This window comes from Arachis stenosperma, chromosome 5 (assembly GCF_014773155.1).
Source record: "Arachis stenosperma cultivar V10309 chromosome 5, arast.V10309.gnm1.PFL2, whole genome shotgun sequence".
In the NCBI taxonomy this organism is placed as follows: Eukaryota; Viridiplantae; Streptophyta; class Magnoliopsida; order Fabales; family Fabaceae; genus Arachis; species Arachis stenosperma.
The window spans coordinates 2,368,447-2,391,313 of NC_080381.1; the positions used below are offsets into that span (position 1 = coordinate 2,368,447).

General features: G+C 29.5%; 3 protein-coding genes across 5 annotated transcripts; 1 reads left to right on the forward strand and 2 right to left on the reverse strand.

Moving 5' to 3' along the window:
- Nucleotides 1-3,740: 3,740 nt before the first annotated feature.
- On the forward strand, nucleotides 3,741-5,644 carry LOC130979687 (acyl-CoA-binding domain-containing protein 1). The gene is made up of 4 exons (XM_057903207.1): nucleotides 3,741-3,767; nucleotides 4,603-4,744; nucleotides 5,078-5,140; nucleotides 5,338-5,644. The coding sequence occupies exons 1-4, from the start codon at nucleotides 3,756-3,758 to the stop codon at nucleotides 5,415-5,417; spliced, it is 297 nt and encodes a 98-aa protein (XP_057759190.1). The 5' UTR covers nucleotides 3,741-3,755; the 3' UTR covers nucleotides 5,418-5,644.
- Nucleotides 5,645-9,188: 3,544 nt separating this feature from the next.
- On the reverse strand, nucleotides 9,189-10,137 carry LOC130982972 (RING-H2 finger protein ATL52-like). Its single transcript, XM_057907133.1, has one exon. The coding sequence runs from the start codon at nucleotides 9,951-9,953 to the stop codon at nucleotides 9,369-9,371; it is 585 nt and encodes a 194-aa protein (XP_057763116.1). The 5' UTR covers nucleotides 9,954-10,137; the 3' UTR covers nucleotides 9,189-9,368.
- A 2,674-nt stretch (nucleotides 10,138-12,811) lies between these two features.
- LOC130982549 (uncharacterized) lies at nucleotides 12,812-17,305 on the reverse strand. Of its 3 annotated transcripts, none has more exons than XM_057906589.1 (4): nucleotides 16,376-17,305; nucleotides 14,243-14,298; nucleotides 13,963-14,152; nucleotides 12,812-13,364 (listed from the first exon to the last, which is right to left on the reverse strand). In XM_057906589.1, the coding sequence occupies exons 1-4, from the start codon at nucleotides 17,090-17,092 to the stop codon at nucleotides 13,011-13,013; spliced, it is 1,317 nt and encodes a 438-aa protein (XP_057762572.1). In that variant the 5' UTR covers nucleotides 17,093-17,305; the 3' UTR covers nucleotides 12,812-13,010. The 3 variants fall into 3 exon arrangements, with proteins under 3 accessions (XP_057762572.1, XP_057762571.1, XP_057762570.1); XM_057906588.1 differs by having other exon boundaries at nucleotides 12,812-13,361; nucleotides 13,963-14,155; XM_057906587.1 differs by having other exon boundaries at nucleotides 13,963-14,155.
- Between the last annotated feature and the right edge of the window lie 5,562 nt (nucleotides 17,306-22,867).

Here is a 22,867-nt window from a genome sequence, read left to right on the forward strand (position 1 = left end):
TTGGACAGTTATTTTGTATCTCTTTCTTTGAAGTACCTGACTTTTTATGACTGAAGTGAAGGTAGGTATGTGGCTGTTATATTTCTGTCTATCATATTTATATGGTTATGAAGTTTTCAACAGAACTGAATTGAAAAAAAGGCAACTTGCAACTAACTATTTTCAATAAAACTGGAAAGGTAATAGATGAACAAGAACCTAAAGAGAAAAAGATTTTGGGGGGGGGGGGGGGGGGGGGGATGAGAAGGTAGATTTTGAATTGTGACAGAATGCATCAAAGTAGCACAAAGTTAAATTTAGTGTGATTTTACAAAAATAGATGCTTATTGGAACTAGTGATAAACCTAATTATAGAGAATCCCACCCACTTCATTAACAACACACAGTTATCAACTGCATCAAGATGGTTAAATTCTTAAAGTTGTCGCATAATTGGAAATAAAATTTAACTTTTAGTTCTAAAATTCAGAATCCATTCGAATTCCGCCTATTAGAGGTGTAAGTGATTGAACCGGATAAAAAATTACCGTAAAATCGAATAGAAAATTACAACAACCGACCTGAAAACTGAAAATCTTTTTTTTTTTACAAAGCTAATCGGTTCGGTTCGTTTTTTTTTTTTTGTTCGATAGAAACCGAACCAAATATATGCATACATTTCAATGTTTTAACCATTTTAACTTTTAACCTAACAACAAAAATCCCCAACCCCCCAAGGCTCAAGTCACTCAGCGTCTCTTAAGCTCGCAGCGCCTCTCCTAACCCTAAGTCTCTAACTCCTCATTTTTCGCTTCTGAATTCTCCATTCTGTGTTTGTTTTATGCTTATTGTTTAGTTGTTCGGATGGATTAAAATGTATTGAATTTGGATGTGATGTATTCTTATTATTTTAGTTTATTGACTATTTTAAACCTCTAGTTATTGTGATTCATATTCTGTTTATTAGGAATTAAAAACCGAAAAATCGATCAAATCAAATTGTTGTTGGTTCAGTTCGATTCGATTGTTGTAAAAACAGCAAATCGAACGGTTGTGTATTTGTATGAATCGAACATATCGATTTGATTGGTTTTTAGTCCAAAATCAAACCAAACCAAACTGATAACACCCCTATTGCCTATTCTCTAAAGCATATATTTTTTAATTTCATAAAAATATATTTTACTAAACCCGGAATGGTCATTATCAAAATTCATAAATATCAAGATTCGAATGAAGTATTAAATCAACATGATAATTAAGAATCTTTTGTTGATCCCTTTGTTGAAAACTTTTGTCCCACAACATTTAACAAGTGAGTATTTTTTGTTCAAAATAATTAATTATTTAATATTTACTTCTTAAAAAACTAATAAGATGCCTGAGATATGGATTCATATAAAAAATATACATAAGAAAGTAGCATATATTTGATAAGATATAATGTAAAAATGAAAGCAATTTAAATCCATAGAGTATATACCAGGGGTGAGAAAATATGATATATAGATTCAATGGTAGAGCAGTTTGTGGTGGTATCCTTAGAGACAGCAATGGTTAGTTATTAACTTGCTATAGTGTGAATTTGGGTGTACGCACTGTGACTGCAGAGCTTTGGGGCATACTCTTCGACCTTGAACTTATCATTAACTTGAGACATTTCCATGTTAAAATTGAGGTTGATTAAGCGGTAGCAGCTATGTTCTCAGGATTTGGGTAACCTACATTCGGTAAAAACTCTTGTATCAGCAATAAAGATCAGGTACAACAGACTTAGCAGCTGGACTCTTCACCATGAATTCAGAGAAGCAAACTCTTGTGCCGATATATTGTTATCTTTTGGTCATAGTTTAAGCTATGGTTGTCATTTCTTTTTTTCATTGCCACCTTGTATTTCTTTGCATTTCTTTACTGATGCTGTAGGAACGGTCACTCCAGAATAGTTTCTGGTTAATTTTCTCCTTTTTGGGCGTTTAGCCCGTTGTTAATAAAAAAAATAGATCCAATGACTCAATGAGACCATGACTATAAAAATTGATAGTTAATGTGTAGTTAGGAGTGCACATGATCGAATGAAATCGGATTTGTCTTAATTTGGATTCGATTTTAAATAATGATCGAATTTATTTTTTAGATTTTTATTCAATTTTAAATTTAATAAAATCATACTATTTTTAAATTATACTAAAATTGAATCTAAACTGATAAAATTTAAATCTCAATAAATTTTATGTTAAAACATTATAATGTATTTATTTATAAAAAAATATTTATTATCAAAAAATTAATATCAATATTTAAATTTAAATTTGTCATAAATTCTAAACAGGGGAATCTACCTTTTTACTTCTCACTTGAAACCATAGAATTTTCAATTTTCCTTTTTCTTCGTTGACAGTCATATTTTTTAAGAAAATAGTGAAACCTAGTGTCAACATTTCAATTTCACCCCATGTGTCAACATTTATATATAACCTAACAGGCGGGCCTAGCTGCCTAAGTGACAGGCGATTTAGGTAATATAATTGGATGAATGGAACTATGGAAGTTCCTCCAAAAAAAAAGAAGAGGAAAGTTCCTCCGAAAAAAAAAAAAGAGAAATTCCTCCTATACCCTTATTTTCGAAGAGAAACGTTACTAGATATTATTATTATTATTATTATTATTATTATTATTATTATTATTATTATTATTATTATTATAAGAATAAAATATACTTTTTATTTTTAAAATTTATCAAAAAATTTAAAAATATTTTTAAATTTTATTTTATTTTAATTTTATCAAAATAATATTTTATTTGTATCAAATATATTTCTAACAACTAATTTTTAAAAAGGTTTAGAATCAATTTACTATTAATTTTACAAAGACAATTTTTAATACAAATAAATTAGATACATAATTATGTTATTGGCTTCTAATATTAAGTATGAGAAAGTCGCCAATATTTTTATTAAAATTTGAAAGGTATTTAATTATTAAACGAAAAATGAATAATTACATACTATTAGATATAATTTTATACCATTAAAAATATTAATTAATGGCTACAACTCACAAATCCTACTAACTTCCTAATACTTCTCATCAAATATTATTACTGAATTAATCCTAAACTTAAAAAGTTAGCTATTATAAATACAATTGATTCAAGTCAAAAATTAAAAATATTTTTATTTTTTATAAATTTTAAAAATAAAAAATATATTTTATTCTCAATTTTTATCTTCAATATTTAAATAATAATTTAAATGAATTGATTGGTTATATTTTAAGAATAATTTTATGTGCTCAGTATATATTAATTATTTATGACATTTTAGTTTAAAATTTATTTTGATATATTAATAATTTTTTTTTTTGGTGACTGATATATTAATAATCTAAATAAATTTTACCCATGTATCCAATTTCTTTTTTACAATCATTTTATAAATAGCCATTTAAAAAATCAATATAATTAAATAATAGTATAAAATTTACAATAATAGTTTAAAATTAAACTTTTTATTTTTCTTTTATTATTATAACGAATCTGGTGGGTGTTGTGGTGTGGGGACCAATATAGTTGCGTTACGCAGACGCACGTGACTAGCCATGGATAAAAAAAATAAAAATAAAAATGACGTGTCAATTACAGAGTAGAGAGTAGAGAGAAGAGGCCCATACTCTGAGAATCTATATAACGCTACGCTTCGAACGTAACGCTTCTCAACATAACTACGAACACAAACAGATCGGGGTCAATCTCATATCTCAGCGCATTCATCATCATGGGTTTGCAGGTCTTTCTTCTTTCCTTTTTTCAACCCTATCTTCTTTCTAATTGAACTCACTGCATCGAATTCATTAATTTGCTTTCGGATCATTGAATTTCTCTTTTTTTCGGATCCATGTCATTGTTTAAATCGTTGCAGGGACGATGAGATAAGACTCGTTTTGGATTGATGTGTATTTTTGTTGAGATTTTACCTGAAGTTTGTGGAAAAATTTATTCTGATGTTTTTGAATAACAGTCCTTTTGTGTAGTCTCAGCATGATAGTTTTTGGTAGTTTCTGTGGAAATTTATCATAAGCTCTGTTTTTTAGCTTCAGGACTAATGATTTGTGGTAGGAATCCCTTGATCTGAAGTTCCTTGTTTTAGCCACAGTGAAATCAAACTTCTGGAAATATTGAGGATTGTTCTTTTAGAAGTTTAGTTTGGTTTGCATCAGAATCTTATTTCGGAGTAGTTTTATGCTTCTATGTTTATTATTATTTGGTTATGAGAATTTCTTTGGCAAGTTATAACTAAATTTTTTAGAAAATGTGCATTACATATAATCGTTTTGAGTTATGCTAAGTGTACACCAAAATTAGCCATCAAAGTCAGCCACTAGTATAAAATATATGCTGAAATACAAATTCACATTGAAAATAAATTTATACACAAATATATTAGTGGCTGATTTTGGTGTACAAATAGCATTTTTGAATTGTTTTATTTGCTTTTTATTTTATCCATATCGTCATCATAAAAAGAACAATTCTTACTATTTCATTAAAAATGTACTCTTCACAATACCATGAACTTTTGGAAATAAGATTAGATTGGAACTTCCGAGAATCTCATTCATTAGAGAGGGCATTGTTATTGTGATGTAGGAGGATTTGAGAAGTATGCTGAGAAAGCAAAGACTTTGCCAGAGAGCACATCAAATGAGAACAAGCTTATCCTTTATGGATTGTACAAGCAGGCCACTGTTGGACCTGTCAACACCAGTGAGTGCACTTATTCCTAACATTTTGATATTGACATCAACATTTTAGTCTCTGCACTTTTAGATTTTACTTCTATTTCATGCTTCCATCAAATTCTTGAATAAATTTCATTATCATTCATCTTATTCGGGTAAGCTGTGTTATTTGTGTATCTTCTTTGACTGATGAGAGGAAACAACTTCTACCTCATGAGCTCGAAAATATATATATAGATATGAAAAATGAAAAAATCAGACAGAATTTGTTCACATTACTTTTTGTATCTCTGTCATGCTTTCCACTATGGTTTGATTTTCTTTTTTCTTCTCTTATTTGATTATATGATGTGTACAGGCCGTCCTGGAGTGTTCAACATGAGGGACAGAGCTAAGTGGGATGCATGGAAGGCTGTTGAAGGTAAAAATCCTCTTCTCTTATAAGCTTCCTTTCAAAGAGATGCGCTTTCTTGTATACCAAGTCGACACATACGCGCACACTCCTCTACCTCTGCCGTTGGATATCTAGTATGTGTCATCTTGGCATACAAGGCAAAATAAGTACACAAGACATTTTTCTTCCTTTAAGGTCAATTTATATGTTTAATCTTTTGGCAGGGAAATCCAAGGAGGAAGCAATGAATGACTACATCACCAAGGTGAAACAGCTGTTGGAAGAAGCTGGCCTCCCTGCTTGATAACATTGTCATCATCACTTTGATGTCTTGCTTTCTGATTCTGTGCTAGAAAGTTCTTATTTAAGGGTTTTGGAAATAAACAATGGCAGTGTTTGATCTAGAACTCCCATCTCAAGCATGTATCATCTTATATATGTTTGATGAATTAGATATGTTGGTTTGAGTTGGGTTATCTATATCGCTACAATTGAAACATCTATCTATTATTAGAATTAAGATTATTTGAACTTTGGACTAAAGCTGCTTAATCTAGGGTTTTTCATTTTGAGATCTCTATCATATGAATGGAATTCATATAATGCTTGATTAATTAACTCGGCCACTTACCTTTCTCAAATTTTTGGCTAAAAAAATTTCTCTGTTTATTTGTCAATAAATTTTGGTGTTTTCTTCTATTTTTTTTTTTCAAAAAGTTGTGTATTTTACCTTTAAAAAATTTGAGTTTATGTTAAAATTTTTACATTTTTATTCAAAAAATTATTGTGTTTAATTTAAAAAAAATTATGTATTAATCATAATTTTTTAATATTTATTGTTAATAAATTTATGGGTTTTTTTTTTCAATATTTTTTTCCAAGATGTTGTGTCTACCTTAAAAAAATTATGTTTTTATCATCACAACGTTTATGTGCTTTAATATCTTATCATCACAACGTTTATGTGCTTTAATATCAATAATTTTTTTTCTTCGATGTTTCTCTTCAAAAAAATTGAAATTATTACTCAAAATTTGACAAAGCCTGACTCAAGTTCGCCTCTTTCGTCACGGAAAAATGATGTGGCAAACGTCGTTTTACTCCCCCTTCCTACTCCTCTTCAATGTCTGAACCTCGTACCACTCCATTGTCACTTCCCTCAATCTTGCCTTTCTAACCCCATCATTCTTACCACCACCACCACGGCACCACCACCCTTCTCCTTATAGTTTCCGGTCCTCTGCACCTCAAGTATCATCTTATCATCTTAATATATAGCACGTTTATTATCTTGAACTTCATTCATGACCAAGTTCATCTCTCCTTTCTCACCCAATTATCATTCAATTTCCAAATCTGAATCATAGGCCAGCATCTCTCTTAAACAGTATACAGAATCTTCCCATAGCTTGTGCGTTTTTATTAGAAGAATGTGGACATATCGTTAATTTTTAGATATATAAGTATAGGACATACATTACTTCATATTATTCAAGCACCTCTATAACATGTCCAAAGATGAGATTAATATTGTAAGATGTGAGTATCATGTTTGGTGATAAATTGTGATTATGTAAAATCTCGCTATTGGGCTCCATTTATTGGTATGTTTTATGATCAATCAAGGTCTTTATATTATTTCCACCTAACCTTGCTAGATACACCAATCGGGTTTTTTAATATTGGATTCAAGCCTTAAAAATAGAGAAAAATCCTGTCCAAAATAAATAAATAAATAGGGAGAAATGTATATTTTATAATAAACGATATTTTAATAAAGACATTTGTATGCCAATTATTTTCATGTTCTCATCTTAACATATGTATTTATACCCAAAAAAATTGCTATATATATCTTAAAAATCAACCACTATATATTTATGTATAAATAAATATTGTGCCTAATTCATTTTTAAAGTGTATTTTATATTTTAACATATATTTTATGTGAATGACTGATTTAATTATAGATAATATATTTTATCTATTATTTATTATATAAGATATAGGAGAATTTTGGTACATAATTTTCATTTTTTAAAATTTTCTTAGTTACATATATAAAAATAATATTTTTACCATTTCAAAAGCTCGATCTCAAGCAAGAAATCTCTTAATTAAAAATTTAAACATTTACCATCTTGATTAATTTTATCTATATTATTATTTGGTTTAATTATTCTATTAGTTTCTATAATTTATCAAATTTTTAATTGAATTTTCATACTTTTTTTTAATTGAGTTCTATGCTACTTTTAATTTTGTAATTAGGTCTTTGTGAGTAAAAAATATATTAGAGTTAACGGAATATTTATTTGCAAATTGAAAGTAACCACAATTAAATACCTAATTAGATATTTGACCATACATTTTTTAAAAGTAATATTATGTTAATTTTAATATTTTTTATATGAAAATGACTTAATTACAAAATTAAAGTAACGTAAGAACCTAATTAAAAATATATATATAATGACATAATTACAAATTTGATAAAATTATAAAAATTAACAAAATAATTAAATTTTATTATTTTTATACATGTTTAATTTATAAAAAAGATGAACTAATACGCACATTAATACCATTTAATACTAAGGTTGTACGCAGATCGGATATGGCCGAAAATTCGATCTGATCCACACAATTTCCATCGGATCGGATCGGATATGATATTTGCGTTTTTTGGTGTCAAATCCAATCTTGTCCGCACATTTGCGGATCGGATATCGGGTATATCCGCATAATTGAACATTCTCTTTTTAATCATATTTCTATGTAAAAGAAATTCAATAAAAATGTTTCTTTCACATTTTTAAATCTATTTATTCCTAAAATATTTTTAATCAATTTTTTCTAAATAACAAAAATAAAATAATATAATATATGAATAATAACTACTAACTAAAACATACAAACAAGTAAATATAATACCAAATATATATATATATATACTTTTTTTTAATTATTATTGTGCTATATGCGGATCCGTGGATCGCATACGCGGATGTAGAGCTGATATCCGCGATCCGATCCATAAAGAGTGTGGATCGGATCCTATCCGATCAGATTGCGGATCGGATCATATTCACAATTTTTGGATCGGATGCGGATATTTACCACGGATACGATCCGATCCACGAACACCCCTATTTAATACACTAATAATAATGCATAATACTACAACATTGATGAAGGTCCTACAGAAAAATATATAAACATCATTTAAAAAAAAAACATAACTGCTATATTCATTTCGGATTTAGATCCTTTAAATTTTGAATTTTTACTTTAGAGAGTAAAGTATGATCTTCTACCCGTGAATAATTTCTCTCTTATATTTATTCTTGACCCCACTTATAAAATAAATAATAAAAAATTACACTTTACTCTCTAAAATATAATTCAAAATTTAAAAGATCCAAATCCATTCATTTCTATTTATTTTCCTTAAAAGAAATTGTTTCCTTTAGCCTTCCCTTATCATAAAGAGGGCAATAGGCCATTTCTTATATTGTGTGAAATTTGTGATATATGTTTAGGTCAAATAGGAAATATCACTCCCATATAGTAATAATGAAGTAATGAACCCATCCTTCAATTTAATGGAATGCATGGGCCATGGGTGCCACTCCATATATTAAGAAAATAAAAATCTTCCCCACTTCTACCCTATAAAAAAAATCGAGACAAATAATTAATGAGGGAGTACTTGTTGAACGAGCAATAGTTTAAAACTTTAAAAGTTAAAAATTCAGCTATAGTCAATTTCATGTTAATTTGATAGTTGAGAGTCGTTAAATGATTTAACTGATTTGGTTAAATTTTTATCTAACGACCCTCAATTATCAACTTCACGTAAAGATAATTGCACCTGAGTTTCTACCAAATTTAAATATTTTAAAATTATCTACAAGATATGGTATGGTTTTAGAAATAAAAAAATATTTTTTAAATGATATTATATTATAGTTACACAAATACAATCACACCACAAGAAATTGTTAAAATATGAATCATTTGAAAAAAGGTGAATCAAACTAATACAATGTACTATATATTTTTTGTTGTCCAACTCTCAATTTAACAAACTTAGTACTAATTTGCTGTGAATTTAAATTTTATTTAAGTGTCGCTAATAGATTTTTGTATTTAAAAACGATATTTGAATCTTGTAAACTTATTTAAGTGAACGAGTAAATTAATCACTCGCATCAACATAAGTTGTTTATATTACATATTTAATTCCCCTTCTTCACCTTCGAACAAAACCACTTTGGACAACAGCAATTTGCACCATATCAATGCCTTGGCGTGCATTATTATTATTATTCAAGCCATAACCACTATGATCACCAAAAACATTTAAAGGGCCATGGTTGAGCCCCACCGGCGACGGCGTGGCGCTGGCGCGGCAAACGGGACAACTTGTATGAGAATAAAGCCACATATCAATGCATGGCACGTGAAAAGAGTGCATGCATTCCGGCAAAGTCTTCAACTCCTCACCCTCTTCAAAATCTCCCAAACACACGGCACAAGTGCCGCCACTGCCGCCACCTTGATCGTCGGCCTCTTCGCCGTTCTCATTAACCTTTTTCTTGTGATACTTATGCGACGGAATCAAATGCGCCACAGAAGTAGAAGTGCTTGGTTCACCACCATCTTGTTGATGTAGATTTTGCTCATTATTATTTGAATTTTGCCGGTTATTGCAAAAACAAATTGCTATGAGATGGTAAATTGAGACAACAAAAGCAGCTGAACCCATTGCAAGAAGTAACACAACAATGTTATTAGATAATGGATTACCTTGGCCACCACCACCATCGTTATCCATAGATCATATCATAGATATCATGTGATGATGATGATGATGAAGGTATAATAATGGATCATAGGTCTACAAAGATATGTATGTGATTGAAATAATGAATTTGAGGCATTAAAAAAATTTGAGCAAAAGTGACAAATTAAATTAAATGCCAGCCTAAGACGACGGCTACAATGTTTTAATGTGTTCAATTATTATGTGTTTGGCAGGTGGCGGTGAATTCAAAGAGGTTGGTGTTAATTTAATGACTTGTGATTTAAGTTTTTGCTTCTTTTTTTCTTAATTTGGTCAAACATAAGAAATTACAAGGAGATACTCTTACATGCTAAGGAAAGTTGTTGTGCATTTAGCTGATGACTCTGTTTCAATAATACCTGTGAATTACTCTAGTAGTTTGTTAAAGGACTTCAACAAATAAATACAATTAGATACTTATTGGGTAAGCATCCTATGATGAGAAAATTGTGGAGACAATAGGAACATAATAAACATATCTAAGGAATAACGGTTTTGAAACAATCTCTGTAAAAATGTCTCTGGAACAATAATGTTGACTCAAGAATAGTTTGGGATAAAAATGATTTTTCAAACTACTATCAAACTTGGTTAAAAAGAAAAAGACAAATAAGTTTTTAATTTTTTAATTTAAAGACATATAAATTTTTTATTAATTAAAAATATAAAAATATTTTTTATTTTCTAAAATGTAAAATATTTAAGTTTTTTCTTCTAAAATATAAGGACAAATAAATTTTTTAGAAGAATTTAGATATCTCATTTTTTAAAAAATATAGACATTTTTATATTTTTAATTAATTAATCATTTATTTATCTTCAAAATAAAAAATTAAAGACCTATTTATAATTTTCTCTAAATTTTATTATATTCGTATATGTTGTCTTGAAATATTTGCTAAATAAGTCCAAAAGTAGATCTTAAGTTTATTATATTTATGAGTGTGACATTGCAGGCTATTTTTTTTTTATATTGTAACAACCTGTGTGATGTGCCCAAATATTTTAGAATATGTGAGTTTTACTGTGCTATGAGATATTTTCTATGATGCACGGACACTGACACAGATACGGGACACGACACGACATGGGACGCGCTGACATGCGAATTTTAAAATCTTACATGACATAGTATGCTACGGACGAACTTTTAAAGTGTCTTATTTAAATATAAAGTATTTTTTAGATAAATCGTAATGATATTTTAATATTTTATTGATATTAAAATATAAATTAATTTTTAAATTATTTTTAATGTCTTATTTTAATTATATCAAGTATTTAAAATATTTTTTATTTTAATAAATAATAATACATACTATATCTAAATTTATTTTAAGAATATATCTTAAGATTAAGACCGGACACGCTGACACGTGATGATATTAGGTGTGTCCAAGTGTATCCGGGGAAGAATTTTTTATTTTTTATTGAGACACATTTTGGACACAGTAGACACGCGTGTCGGACGAGTGTCGGTAAGTGTCGTGTCCGAAATGTGTCTGACATGCAGACACGGTAACTCAACAAAGTGTCCATGCTTCATAGGATATTTTTTATTTTTTAGAAGGCACAAAATGTCATATAAAAATATTCTTTTAAATTCATTAAATACAAAACGGCAGTGCCGTTTTCATTAAAAAATTTTTACTCCACAAAACAGCAGAGTCGTTTTGCATGTGATCAATTTTTTTACAAATTGGAAGATGAAAAATCTAAATTTGAGATCTAAGAACTGATACGAGAATTAAATGGTAAGCTCTTTGAAAACCTGCACCATTATGCTAAAGTTCTAAAGTAGCCATCACCAAAGTTACGGACATGTAAAATTAAATTTCGTTGAAAAAGTTAGATGAATATATTCCATAAATGATGTAAAGACAACACCTTGGCAAATATATAAAGAAAAGAAATGAAGGTTTGTCCCGTTCAAACTAAGTATTATTTAAACGCATAACGTGCATTTTAACAATCGGATAGTTCAAATCAGTATATGCATAAAACAACAGAAATCTGACGGTTCCAACTTCCAAGTATATGAAGACAGTGCAATTATATATTTATATTCCTAGGTATGGATAGACCATATAGGCTTCATTTTTTCTTTACTCTTTATTCATTGTTAAAGCAACTTAGGTGTTTTGGCCCTACCACCTTCTGTGGCAGAGCTTTTATCAATCAAGCCATCCATTGAATTGAATGCAGAATGCAAGAACATTAATCATCGGTTGGTACCAATATTTATGTAACTTCAATAAACAAAGAAGAAAGAGGGAAAAAAAGTTAACGGAATGTGATATTGATATCTCAAGGAGTCATTGCATTTTTTTCCCCTTAGGTACCAATATCTTAATCATGTTATCATAAGAATATAAGATTGGCTAATTCAATTTGAAAAACTGAGTTTCATTTCCTCAAACCAAGGCTACTAAAAAGGCAATGAACCTTGTTCTTATAGAGGAAGAAATTTTATGACAAAGACTAACAATAGAAATGGACCAATTAAGAAATGGGATTTTGGATATTCTAAAGTGAGAAAATTAATAAAATAGTAAAGTAAAAAGTTAACTTCTACCAAATATGAACTCCACCATCTTAATTCAAGAATGATTAACTCCTCCCTTTACCACTTTATCAATTTTTTCACTTTAGAAAATCTTGATCCAAGAAATGGATATTATAACTTTTAACTTTTTGTGTTCTCCTTCTGCCCTTTTCTCTTTCTCTTCCCTTTTTTTACTTTGAATATTTTGGATTGTGGTGTTTTTCTTGGGATTTATTATATGATGATTTTTCAGTAAGCTCCTTCTTTCTTGACCGTTACACAATATATACAAATTGGGCTTGCATTTAAGATGGATGTCCTCAATGGGGGTGAAAAGAAAGGAGAATAATTAACATACCAAAATAAGTAGATCTGGCATGATTTCATTTTACAGGGATATCCAGCTACCACTTTTATGCATTGAAACATATACATAGCAAAATAAGATAATTTGGTTAGATTTAGAGTGGTGAGGTGAGGCTTCCTAAAAGTCACTTAAGACTCTATTGAACAAAAGGGTATCTAGAAATGTAATATTCTCTTACACGTGATGCACCATCCCTTGCCAGAATCCCCTCAAGATCACCAATGATTCTGGCCAACCATATCTCCAAATTCCGCTGGATCTCTTTCAAGTTGTTCCTGATCGAGTCCAGCAACCGCCTTGCAGTTGGCATGGTCTCGCTCCTTAGCTCGTCCCTGTAATGGCTCTTCCCAATTTCAGTTTGCAAACCCATCAGTTTCTGTCCGGTTTCAGATGCGCCCTGCTGAAGCCGAAATGCTTCAAGTAAGAACTCCGTTTGGGTTTGTGCTCGAAATTCTGAACTGAGGGAGGGTTCGGAGGGATCACTACCCTGCTGGAAAAAAGGTGATGTCAGCAATGAACAAGCTTGACACAAGCCTGTTGTTTTGCAGAAACATACATGCAAAGTAGTTGCAGCCAACTTCAAAGTCAACTTTCTTCATGTTGCATCATGCTTGCAAGAATTGAACTTAGATTTTGATGTCTGCCTTAATTATATGCACACATTATAACAATGTAGCCTATGATTTCCTATTTCTGGGATCAATCACGGTTCACAAAAAGAATAGAACTTAACAAACACTAATTTTGAATAGACATCATTGACAGTGAGCTTTCCCCAACCACCAGACAGACCTTTGCTTTATCTGTTTATCCAATACACTTAATTGTAGCACATGCATAAAACATGGTATGTACTCATACAGACAACCATTAATTATATAAGCTGATTTTGATCAGAGTTTCACCATTGATTATATACAGTTCTGATCGGACTGCTAACATTTCAAAATACGTAGGTGGCTGACTTTAAATGATTGGAGAATGAAGTATTTTTACATAAAAGGGCTAATTCAAATCCCAATTTATGGATTAATTACTAGTTGCAAGATTAGGGGGTGAACTTGAAGCTTGAGGCTAGAGTTACTTACTATTCTCCTGCATAAATCATCAATCTTTTCTGAAAGCACTTGATATCTCTTGGTCTGCTTCTTTATTAAGGACGACACTTTGGATAGATCACTCTTACTGATCTTCTCCAAATTCAATAATTCCTGTTCAAGTAATTTGAGTTTAGAGGACACTCCCGCAGAATCACCTTCTACCTTCCAAGGGGACTCCCTTCTGGACCAAGAAAACTCACCCTCGATTAGTTGCAGATTAATGCCAATGCAACAGAAATTATCAATGTGAGGGTTACCAACTATTTACCTTGCCACAAAATGCTTGGTATTGTACATAGATTCAAGGGATTCATACTGTACATCCTGCAAGAGTAAACATCTACTGTTCAGAAATTGACAAAATGACTGATCAACATGTTTATATGAATTGCCAAGCAAATTTCAGTCAATGGACTTTCATAAACACTTAAATTGCTTTCAGGATATCCCATGTGATTAAACATTTAATTGATAACTACTCAATTTTTATTGCTTTCAGACCATCCCTTCTGATATAACTACTCCTTTTAATTGCTTTTAGTTTTATGGCATCCTATGCCAATGGATTTATGGCTTTGAGAGGCTCAGAAGAGGCATCTTTCAGATCCAAATAATTCAATCCTAGGTCCATTACAACAAAGAAAAACACGAAGTAATTTACTACTTATTTTATGTGCAAGATGCAATCTAAAATCAAATTAAAAAATGGTAAACTACAGTTGACCTCCCCGAAAAAAGTGATATTAATATATGAAATCCCTTGATCCTTTATGCCTACATGCCTAAACTGACCTGAGTGTCATGTTTGGTAGGGAAATTCAGTGTCACATTTTGCAAAATAAAGTGATATTGTGTGTTGTATAAAACCTAGTGATACACATGAACGGGTGTGTATCCTCAAGAGAGTTTGCTGTAATTTACACACACAAATTTACCATAGGAGACACCAATAATGTTAGAGCTCTACGGAACATATCACCCCTTATGGGGATTTCACATATATTCTCAATCCTACAAGCAACATTGTCACTTTGTCAGTACCTTTTACCACAGCTTTATCCAAATACATTAATCCAAGGAGGTAACAATTTTTCATAGAGGAACGTATGAGTTAGTAATTAATAGGCATGACAACCACAAGCGCAACAAGCAACCGGGAGAATGATACCCCTAGATTTCAGCACTAGATAAGAAAAAGTGATCATCGCCTCTGCTGAAAGTGAAGTGGACCAACCATGCAAATAGCAACACCAACGTAACAGTAACACCACATAACAGTACCAAAAGTGATACAAGAGAAAAGAAAAAGATGGGGGTGCAAAAGCAGACAAATAACACATGGATGCACGGCTCCACCATCATGAACCATTACGAAACCAAAACCAACTCCATCTGAACTTGATAGGAAAAAATAAGACCCTTTTAGGACCCATTAAAAAAGGCAACATCTTTATCTTTCAGTAGAAGAAATGAAGAAAGAAAGTCAAGCCTAAAACACAGTTTTTTGCTGTACTAAGCACCAACACAAACACACGTCTCCTCAGAAAAATAAAAAACCTCTAGTTTGAAAAACTGGGTTAAAAGAATATAAGCTGTGGTAAAAGGAACAGGATACTGTGTTTCCCGAGCCAGTCCAAAAGTTGATAATGATCTTTCGTTAACAAAAATATAATAATAATACCAATAAAGGGGGTGTCACTTTATGCGGTGAACCACACTGTAATAAGTTAATAATCATACCATATAAAAATACAAAATCCCTCCCCCACTTTAATTATTGGCTTGACTGTGGATAGCCTTGTAAAGGAAAATGAAAGAGAACAAACTCTAACATAAGCCAACTTAAATTAATTTTTTGTATTTTTAATTTTAAAATTTTAAAAATTAAGATAGTGGGATGTTTTTTTTTTTATAATAAACTTCCTATTTTTCAGCTTACTTTATTTATTATTTATTAATTATTAATAATTAATAAATATTAAATAAAATAAATTTGGACTCTTTTTTATTAATTATTTTTTTGTTACCAAATAAAAATATTTTTACACGAATAAATAACAATTAAAAATAATCAAGGGTTCTAATTATCAATCTGAATTCTTAACTACGCTATCAAAACAGCAGTGTTAATGTCCAAGCCTTAATAAATTCTCTTAAACATCTACTAACTAGTAAATCTCTCTCTCTCTCTCTCTCCTCAGTATTTAGGAATATTTTCAGATAAAACAACATAATTATGCTTAACTATGCATTATGATATCACAAATTATGTCAAGAGACACGTCATTAAAAGACTTAAGAACAATAATAATTGACATTAATTTTGGTTTAATGAAGGGGAAAAAGGTAAAAAATAAAATAAAATACGAAGAAGATGGAGGAGGAGGAAATTTGAAGGAACCTGGAAAAGGGAAGCTTTTTCCGCCCAGAATTTGGAAGATGCGGAAGCCATAAACTCAGAATCAAAACCATTTCCAAGAAACTCCATAAATCCACCACCATGTCCATGATGCGATGCATGTTCATTCTCATGCGCATAACTAACAACTTCATCTTCCTCCACCACACTCTCTTCTTCTTCTTCTTCTTCTTCTTCTTCCTCCTCCTCCTCCTCCTCCTCTTCCTCTTTCTTGAACCACTCTCTACTATTCCCCGCGACCACACCGTAACTCTCCCTGCTCCCGCACCCACCGAACCTCTCCTCCGCCTCAACCTTCTCCCCATTTCTGACCCTCGACCTCGACATGAAGCTCATTACCTCGTCCCTCTCTTTCTGGAGCTCGGTGAGGGCTCCACGGAGGCGTGAGATTTCATCGGCGGCGGCGTCGATCTGGCGAAGGAGTCGCTTCTCCTCTTGCTGCCACGCGTTGCGGTGAGAGGCGAAGATCTCGACGACTCTAGCGTTGGCTTTGGAGTCTTCTTGCCTCCTCCACCGCATTTCTCTGAGGTCTGCTTGGAGCTTGTGAACGAGGGAGACAGTGTTCTTGGGGAGTTGGGCCAGGAATAGGCCCAGGCCCAGGCCCATGTAGATTGAGATGAGCTTCTTCATGTTACGACGCTCCTCGTCTTGTCTAAGTAGTGGCGGTGGTGGCGGTTGTTGGTCCTCTTCCTCTGCCATTTGGGAATAATTATTTTAATTTTGAAGGTGGTTAGTGGTTAGTGTGGAATCTGTAACAGAAAAAAGATGGAAAAGAGAGTGCAGAGTGCTGAGTGAAGCTAAGTAAGTTAGCTACAAGCTACTACTACACAGAAAAAAGAACATTGCCTTTTTGTCATTTCTACTTCTCTTTCTCTTCCTCTTTCTCTTTCTGCTCTGGTTAAGCACCTCCTAACCCCTATCTCTCTATAAGATATTTTAATTGTACTATATTCATATTCATAATATAAAGAAAAATGTTAACAACCATTATTTAGTCATTAATTTAATTTTTTTAATTTTTTAATTTTAAATTTAATAATATATTTTATTTTTAATAAAATAATATTTTAAAATTAAAATTAACAAAAAAATCAATTTTATAATTAAAATGATACATTTTTGTGGTAAAAAATAAATTTTCTACTTATCAAAATGTTGATTTACATTTACTCATTATTTTAAATTTTTTATAAATAGTACTGTATCCTATTTTATTAATTATTATAAATTTATATATATATATATATATATTTTTTAGAAAAAGTTCCCAGCAATCGAGAAGTGACAGATACCCGAATCAGATTAGATTGACACTAATGTATGTCTGCCGAACAGAGGCTATATGGTAGCATTTGGTGGAGAGACAGAGACAGAAAGACTGAGACTGAGAGACAGAGACTAAGAGACAGGAATTGAAACAAATCTCAGTATTCTGTTTGGTGCAAAATGAGAGACAGGAATTGAAACAAGAATGAAACTCTAATTTAATTTGTACAAATGGTAAAATTAGAATTAATTAATTGAAATGAAAGTATTTTAGGTATAAAATGTTATTAAAGTTTCAGTCTCCATCTCTAAAAATTTCAGTCCCTTGCGTCCCTACTTTTTGGAGGTACTGAAGTACTGAAATTTTAGAGACAAAAACAGAAATTTTAGTACCAGTCTCTGAACTAACAAACACAATACTAAGTCTCAGTCTCTCAGTCTCTGTCTCAGTACCTGGAAACAAACGCTACCTATTAGTATTGATTTCCTTGGGTTTCTTTTCAGTATTAATTATTTTATATATGATGGATGAAACTGTTACTATTTGCAAAACAAAAAATATCATTATTTACGATTTTATAAATTATATTTTTTTAATTAAAAAATTAAAATCGTGACTCACAATTTTTTTGTCTTATTTAAAATTATAATTCATAATTTCTGTTAATTTTTTTTATTTTTATCTTATTTAAAATTATTATTTACAATTTCTTTTTATTTTATATAATTACATTACACTAAAATATCATAATATTAATAAAAAATATCAATAATAATTCAATATAAAAAATAGTCTTTTTTATTTTTGTATTTTTTTGCTAAAAAATTTGGATATGGAAGTAGAATAAGTGATATATTTTAATGTAGTAATTTTTTGTATTTTTTAAAATTATGAGAGGTACAAAAATCAAACCCTCTAATTTGTGTTTAAAAATTTTTAAAAGTTTGGAGTACACAAATCAGACTCATCGATTTGTGTTAAAAAAATTAAAAAAATTTAGAATACACAAATGGAATATGTGTACTCCAAATTTTTTTAATTTTTTCAACACAAATCGGACAGTCCGAATACAGAAATCGGATAGTCCGATTTGTGTACCTAAAAATCGGACGGTCCAATTTCTTTACTTTTTAAAAATCAGACGGTCCAATTTGTACTCCGTACATTAAATCATCCTATATTTTAAAAAAATATCACAGTTAATCACAATTTAAAAAAATACTATTGTTAATCCAATATTAAAAATAAAAAAATGTCATTCTTTAGTTTCACAAGTTAATAATTAATTTATTGTAAATTTAATTTTTATTTACGAATTTTTTGTTAACTAATAAATTAATATATATAACATGAGTTTTAATTTTTTATATTTAATATTTAAATAAATAAATAAATAAATAAATTATTGAATCAACATAAATTGGTGTTAATTTCCTTAGTTGAAATAGTATTTTTTTTATGTATTGAAATGAACACGATGGGGTTGTAGCTACTTTAACTGTGACTTTAAATATTGACGTAATTGCAATGAAATGAATTTAGAGAGAGACAACCTCTCTGCCCCAAATCTCAATTCCTCTCGGTCTGGAATCTTCAACAGTCAACACCAACTCCGAAAAACAACTCTAATCTTAACACTTCCCTTATTTATTTATCTTTTTTAAAACACACTTGGTCCTATAAATTTTATGAAAATTGTAGGTAAATAATAAAAATATTAAATAATATAAATAATAAATATATTAGATGTTTACTTTATTTGGTATACGAATAATTATTTTAATAATAAAATTTAGATAAATAATTTAAAGATATAATATATTTTTATTTGATTGGTGATTGTTTATATTATTTAAAATGGTCATTATTTACTTAATACTTTTTTAAATTTTAAGATCAGTGTTATGGGATCGATTATTTAATTTTTATATTTATTTTAAACTAAATATAATATTAAGATATAATTAATTTAATATATTTTATATAAAATATAATATAAAAATATAATTTAATTTAATATATTTTATACCAAACTCAATACAAATATTTAATTCAACCATAAATATATGTCAATTCATAAAAGAACATAATTTAAAGATAATCTATCTAAAATGTACAGTAAAAATACCAGAAATTATTTTAACATAGAAATAAATATAATATTTTAATTAAATATTGACATTTAAAATGTATTATAATATTGTAAAAATTATTCAACATGTCTCTGCGTATTGGCCAAAATATTGCCATGTATTCAATACACACCTCCACCTATTTCCACTTACAAAATTTACTCACTTGCAATCATATCAAATAATTTTATTTTGGTTTAATTACTCTGTTGGTCCCTATAGTTTCATGAAATTTTCAATTAGGTTCATATATTTTTTTTCTTTTTAATTGAGTCCCTACACTAATTTTTTTTTTCAATTAAGTCCATCTTAGTAGTAATTGGCTTAATTTTATAGGGACCCAACTAAAAAAAAGAATTGGTATAGGGACCTAAATAAAAGGAAAAAAAGTATAGGAACTCAATTAAAAAAAAAAATTGGTGCAAGAACTCAATTAAAAAGAAAAAAAAGTATAGAGACTTAATTGAAAATTTCGCAAAACTATAGAGACCAACAAAATAATTAAACCTTTTATTTTTAACCAAAAAAAATATCAATATTTTTTCATATAAAAAAAACAGCCTAAAAATGCTGCATAAATTTATCTGAATTCTTTTTAACTTTTTCTTCCAATATTTTAATTAACAAACATACACAATATATGCAATTTAACCCTAATCTTCGTGAAGATGCTCATTTGGAGCAGAAAGATCCATTGTAACCTCGTATTCTATAAATTTATGTTGAACTATAAAAGATAATCTTAATCTCTCTTCTAAAACAATGCCAATAAAAATAAAGAGCGAGCACATAGAAGATGACAAGTTTTTGTGGCCTTTGGCAACAGTAAATACTAATAGTGAGTGAGGATGAGTGGTCAAGTCATGAATCATGATTGTAGTCACAGCCGCACAGGTTCCTCCTAAACTCCTATTTGCTTTTGCCTTTGTTACTTTCCCTCCCTAAGCAATTCTTATATCAATAACGAAGACAATTGTTTTCAACCAAAATGAGTAAATAACTATGACTAGTGGGCCTTAATAACGATTTTTATTTGTTGTCTTGTGGTGTAATCTTGGTATTTTTTTGGTATTTATACTATAAATTTGAGGGTTATATTTGTAATTTTTATTATTTTTTTAAAAATTTACAAATTCGACCTTTAGTTTTATTTAAAAATTTTAAATATACAAATTTAAGGGTTAGATTTATATTTTGGCGTTGAAAATTTTTTTATTGCAAATTTGATTCTCCAATTTATATTATATTAAAACTTTTTTTATTTCATCGCAAATCGAATCATTTGATTTGTGCAATATGAATATTGACTCAAATTTTTTTCAAATACGAGGGTTTGATTTATTATTTAAAATAAAAAAATAAAATTTATATAAAAAAAACACATCAATTAACTATAGAATAAATGATTGTTTTCGTTCCTAACGTTTGGAACTAGTCAGATCCTTTTAGAATTCGCATATAACATGAAGCTTTTTTTATTTATTCCTTTTTGGATCAGTTGTGGGCTTACAAACCTTACCGAAATTATAGACAAAACAATTACTTTATTAAAATGTGTAAAAAATAGAATTGCACTTAAAAGTCGAGTACTTTATCATTAAGTTAACAATCTCGTCTTCCTTCAACGTAATGTTCTAGTATCTTTGTGTTATTGATTCCCACAAAAAAAAGAAATAGGATATCCTTAAATAAGAAAAAATTTGTTCTGATGAAACTTTTTTTTTAATCAAAGATTGGGATAGGAATAAACAAATTATGGATAAATCTAAATCTTTTTATAGGCGTCTATCCTAATTTAATTAGAAGACCAAATTAATTATAAAAATATGAGTTTAATTAGTCAATTTATTAGTGAATTATCACCATGAAAAATTTTAATAAAATCCCTATTAAGAAGCTAACAAATAGGCCCTTGTTCATTATTGTCCTATTAAGATAATTATTGTCCTATTAAATAATTATTGTCCTAGGAAAAAAATAATTATTAAGATATTTTTCAATTTGTTGGATTTTTTTTCAGTACTTTTCAAAAAAATAATTATTTAATTAACGAGTTGCTAACAATAAGATATATGACATATATCAACAATGAAGACTTAAGAGCAATCCCATTTAAAATATAACTGAATGTAACTCATTTTCCAAAAAAAATCTTTATCCTTATCACAAGTTCTTTTTCATTTTTGTCCAATGAAAATGTGGAAAAAAATGCTTCATATTTACTGATAATAATACATGCGAAAATAACCAATCTATTTTGCTTCGTTTTCACTGTCAATACTCAATACCAGCAAAAATTATATAATTTTGATTTTTGCAATTTTAACTTGCGAAAATACAACTGAATGAATGTGTATATTAGTAAATTCTTATGTTAATTTATTTCTGTAAATAATGAGAATTTTTTATATAAAGAAAAAAAACCCACTTAGTTAAAGAATAAAATGTTTAACATCATCGTAAATCTCACATATACTATTATTAAGCTACTAATAGATTAAGGTCCAGTTTAAGTAAACGGATTAATTAATTTTTTTTTAAATAATTTAAATAATAAATGCTTATATTAAAAGTAAGAAAAAATAGTCAAATTAGTCTCCGAAAAAATAACTCAATCTCCAAATTGGTCTCCAAAAGAATAAATTAATCAAAAGTGTCTCTAAAAAATTTAAATTTGATAACGTTAGTCCTTCCGTCTATAATTTGACTAACAGCGTGAACATCTGCTTACCTAGCCGTTAGTGTGACACATCAGCTGAAACTTAAACGACGTTGTTTTCTTTGCTCCCCTTTACAATGCTTCATTTTCCATCGCTATTTCGTTACATGTCTCTAATTCCATCTCTCTTCTAGAAACAATACCTCTTTGTAATCCCTTCGTCTTCGTTCCTCACCTATACAAAGACGAAGCGTTGAACGGCGTGTGGCAGTCTAGACCGACGACAATATTGTGTTGGAGTTGAAGGTGACTGGTTTGCGACAACCTTGGTCAACCAAAAAGGATACACTATTGCCTTGCGTGAGAGGTAGGTTACCCTTTTTTTGTTAGTTTCTGAGATTGATTCTGGTTTTATC

Coding starts and splice junctions, on each gene's coding strand:
- LOC130982549 (XM_057906587.1), bottom strand. CDS start 17,092: ATGGCAGAGGAAGAGGACCAACAACCGCCACCACCGCCACTACTTAGA. Junction 14,299..16,375: donor AAAAAGCTTCCCTTTTCCAG/GTTCCTTCAAAT, acceptor TTACTCTTGCAG/GATGTACAGTATGAATCCCT. Junction 14,156..14,242: donor ACCAAGCATTTTGTGGCAAG/GTAAATAGTTGG, acceptor TTCTTGGTCCAG/AAGGGAGTCCCCTTGGAAGG.
- LOC130982972 (XM_057907133.1), bottom strand. CDS start 9,953: ATGGATAACGATGGTGGTGGTGGCCAAGGTAATCCATTATCTAATAAC.
- LOC130979687 (XM_057903207.1), top strand. Junction 4,745..5,077: donor TGTTGGACCTGTCAACACCA/GTGAGTGCACTT, acceptor TGATGTGTACAG/GCCGTCCTGGAGTGTTCAAC. Junction 5,141..5,337: donor TGCATGGAAGGCTGTTGAAG/GTAAAAATCCTC, acceptor ATCTTTTGGCAG/GGAAATCCAAGGAGGAAGCA.